Source organism: Otolemur garnettii, unplaced genomic scaffold, assembly GCF_000181295.1.
Source record: "Otolemur garnettii isolate 467f Iridium unplaced genomic scaffold, OtoGar3 scaffold00018, whole genome shotgun sequence".
In the NCBI taxonomy this organism is placed as follows: Eukaryota; Metazoa; Chordata; class Mammalia; order Primates; family Galagidae; genus Otolemur; species Otolemur garnettii.
The window spans coordinates 15,346,755-15,349,418 of record NW_003852413.1 but is presented as its reverse complement, the minus strand read 5'-3'; the positions used below and the strand labels follow the sequence as shown (position 1 = coordinate 15,349,418).

At 32.1% G+C, this 2,664-nt stretch overlaps 1 protein-coding gene across 1 annotated transcript in view; it reads right to left on the bottom strand.

Moving 5' to 3' along the window:
• Window positions 1-1,084: 1,084 nt before the first annotated feature.
• Window positions 1,085-2,664, bottom strand: part of LOC111724018 (E3 ubiquitin-protein ligase SMURF2-like) — a 15,287-nt gene continuing 13,707 nt past the window's right edge. Inside the window, exon 4 of the mRNA XM_023511219.1 lies at window positions 1,085-1,188. Within this exon, the coding sequence (XP_023366987.1) occupies window positions 1,106-1,188 (83 nt within the window). The 3' untranslated portion in view covers window positions 1,085-1,105. The remainder of the gene's footprint in view (window positions 1,189-2,664) is intronic.

The following is a 2,664-nucleotide window of genomic DNA, read 5'->3' as shown; positions in this document are numbered from 1 at the left end:
CAAATATTTTTATATATATATATATATACATATATATATATATAAATTAGCTGGGTATGATGGCACATGCCTGTAGTCTAAGCCGCTCAGGAGGCTGAAGCAGAGGATCGCTTTAGCCCAAGAGTTTGAGGCTACAGTAAGTTATGATGAGGCCATTGCACTCCAGCTTGAGCGACAGAATGACCTTCTCAAAAGAAAAAAAAAAAGCATGGTATAATCTCATTTTAAGAAAACACATAAAAAAGGTATACATCAAGGTGTTAACAATGATGATCTCTTATATGTGTTCTTTAGGTTCTCTGTCAATATTTAGATTTTATTTTATAAATAAAACAAAAAAACTTCACAAGTAGAAAGCCTTGAGTAACAGTTTTAAAGACATTTGTACTCCTTGAATTATCTCAATTTCAATTTGGGAGTACTTTTCCCTAAGGCAGCAATTATAAAAAAGGATAAAGCAAAGTATACAAAGATGTTTACAAGTTTAAATCTTGTAACAGTGAAAAATAACTAAAAAGTTCAATGATTAAGTAATGATACAGCTTTAAAAATCATTAATTACAAAGATTATAAACAAATTTTATATCAAGCCCTTCCCTCTAGGTTAATTCAAGATGGCCTACCAGTCCAGTAAGTGCCTTATGATGAGTAAGCTAACAATTTCTCCCTTTTTCCAATCAGTGTTACACTATCACTGTTCATTCAATTTTTTTCTATAGCCCAGATTTTGAAACTGAAAAGCATTAAACACTAAACACAGAGTTCAACAGAGTATTCTCTTCTTACTCAAACACTAGTTTGAAAATCATTTTCAGAAAACTATTAATACCACCTATAAAGTTTATCTCAGCACTATGCTGTATCTGAATGCTTTTAAAGAATTCCTTCCTAAAAAATCACCAGTTCTTCACAACTAGGAGTTGCTACTTTTTTTACATTATTTAAAGTTTTTAAAATTAAGCTAATTCCAAATTCACTGTTTATAATATTTTACATGACTCACATTTAATGCATGCTAAAACAATGAAACTATAGTTATTATATTTTGATCTATAAGGCATTTAGACTTTAGGTCAATTTGAATGAGGCCAAAATTCATGTAACTTTAAATTCCACACTTACCTACTATCTGTCCTCTAACTGTATCATTGTCATTTGGCCCAAGTTTGCACAGATCCAACCTCTGATCTATTTGAAATCAACCAAAAAAAAGTAACCAAAAAATGAGCTGGTATCAGAGATTACAACATATAGTATGACAGTAAATTTCCACAATTCACTAGAAACCAGACCTACTATTTAAAGAATTAACATTTAATTATAAAACGAATGTTTAAAATTCTCTAACTGCATAGAAAAGTAGTATAAATGTCTCAACAAGTTTTGATAAATTCAAAAGTCAAAGACCATGAAACACTGGTGTTATTACGTTGCCAACAGACTGTTATTTCCTCTCTAAAACTTTCAGACCCCCCCCCCAGTCTGAGTCTTGGCTTGCTACTTACTAGCTACTGGTTTTCAGCAATTTATCCCTGAGCCTTGTTTTTCTCACATGTAACAAAAGTAACTACCTCATATTTTTTAAGGATTAAATCAGATAATTATGTAAAACGCTCAGCACAATGCCTAGTACCTAAGTGTTGAATAAATATTAGTTGTCATTATTATTGTTACTTTTTATTCTATCCATTTCAAAGGACACACACACAAAGATCAAATTGTAGATCTGGGTTTGAGTCAGTTTTGTCATTAATTCATTTATTCTCTCAGATACCTTACATGTTAAAATAGACATAACACTGGCCCCACCCTCAAATTTATGAGGAACAATGTCATCCATGGCATGTGGGCTTTACTTTGATTACAGTTGAATTCTTACAGGTGTGTTCCATCAGTCTACTTAAATAATTGTGAACTGATAAGACATGGACACTGTATCTCAGTCTTTGTATTCCTCAATCCAACTTGGTTTAGAATACTATGTCTAATGGTTAATAAATATTTAATGAACTTAATACTAATGCACATCAAAAAGGTCAAATAAATTAATGCAATGAAACATTCACAAGCCACAGAAAGAAAAATCCATGCCCCCAAACTATAGCCCCTGGCTATCCAGTCAAAAATACATTTTTCCCATTGTAAAATAGATGGACATTACTAAGCTGGCTGTACAGTGGACTTCCACAGAGCAACTTGTCTTCTCCTATTCAAGTTCTTCCAATGTGGCATGCTCCCCTTTGCCACAGGCCTTTGCCCTTGCTTCTCAAAGGAGAGGATCCATGCCTTTTTAACCTTTATATCATCAGGGTTTGGAAAAGTACCTGACACATTAAGAGTTCAATAAAAATGTTTGGTAAAATGAATCAGGGATAATGTCAGACATGTGATTTATAAGTTTTCAGTTTACCTGTTAGAGCAGGTAATAAAACAATTTTTATATACAGTTCATTTTTTTCAATCCCAACATCATTTCTCTCCTATTGGTCACGACGTTAACCCAGAAATATAAGAATTTCTCAGATGCTTTAAATTCCTTAGAACTTCTAGCTCAATGTCCTACTTTTTATTTTTATTAATATTTACACTGGGCCAACATTTATATTTCTGGGCTGTGGGGTCATACTACAATAAAAGAAATCTTTTTTTTTTTTTTTTTTTTTT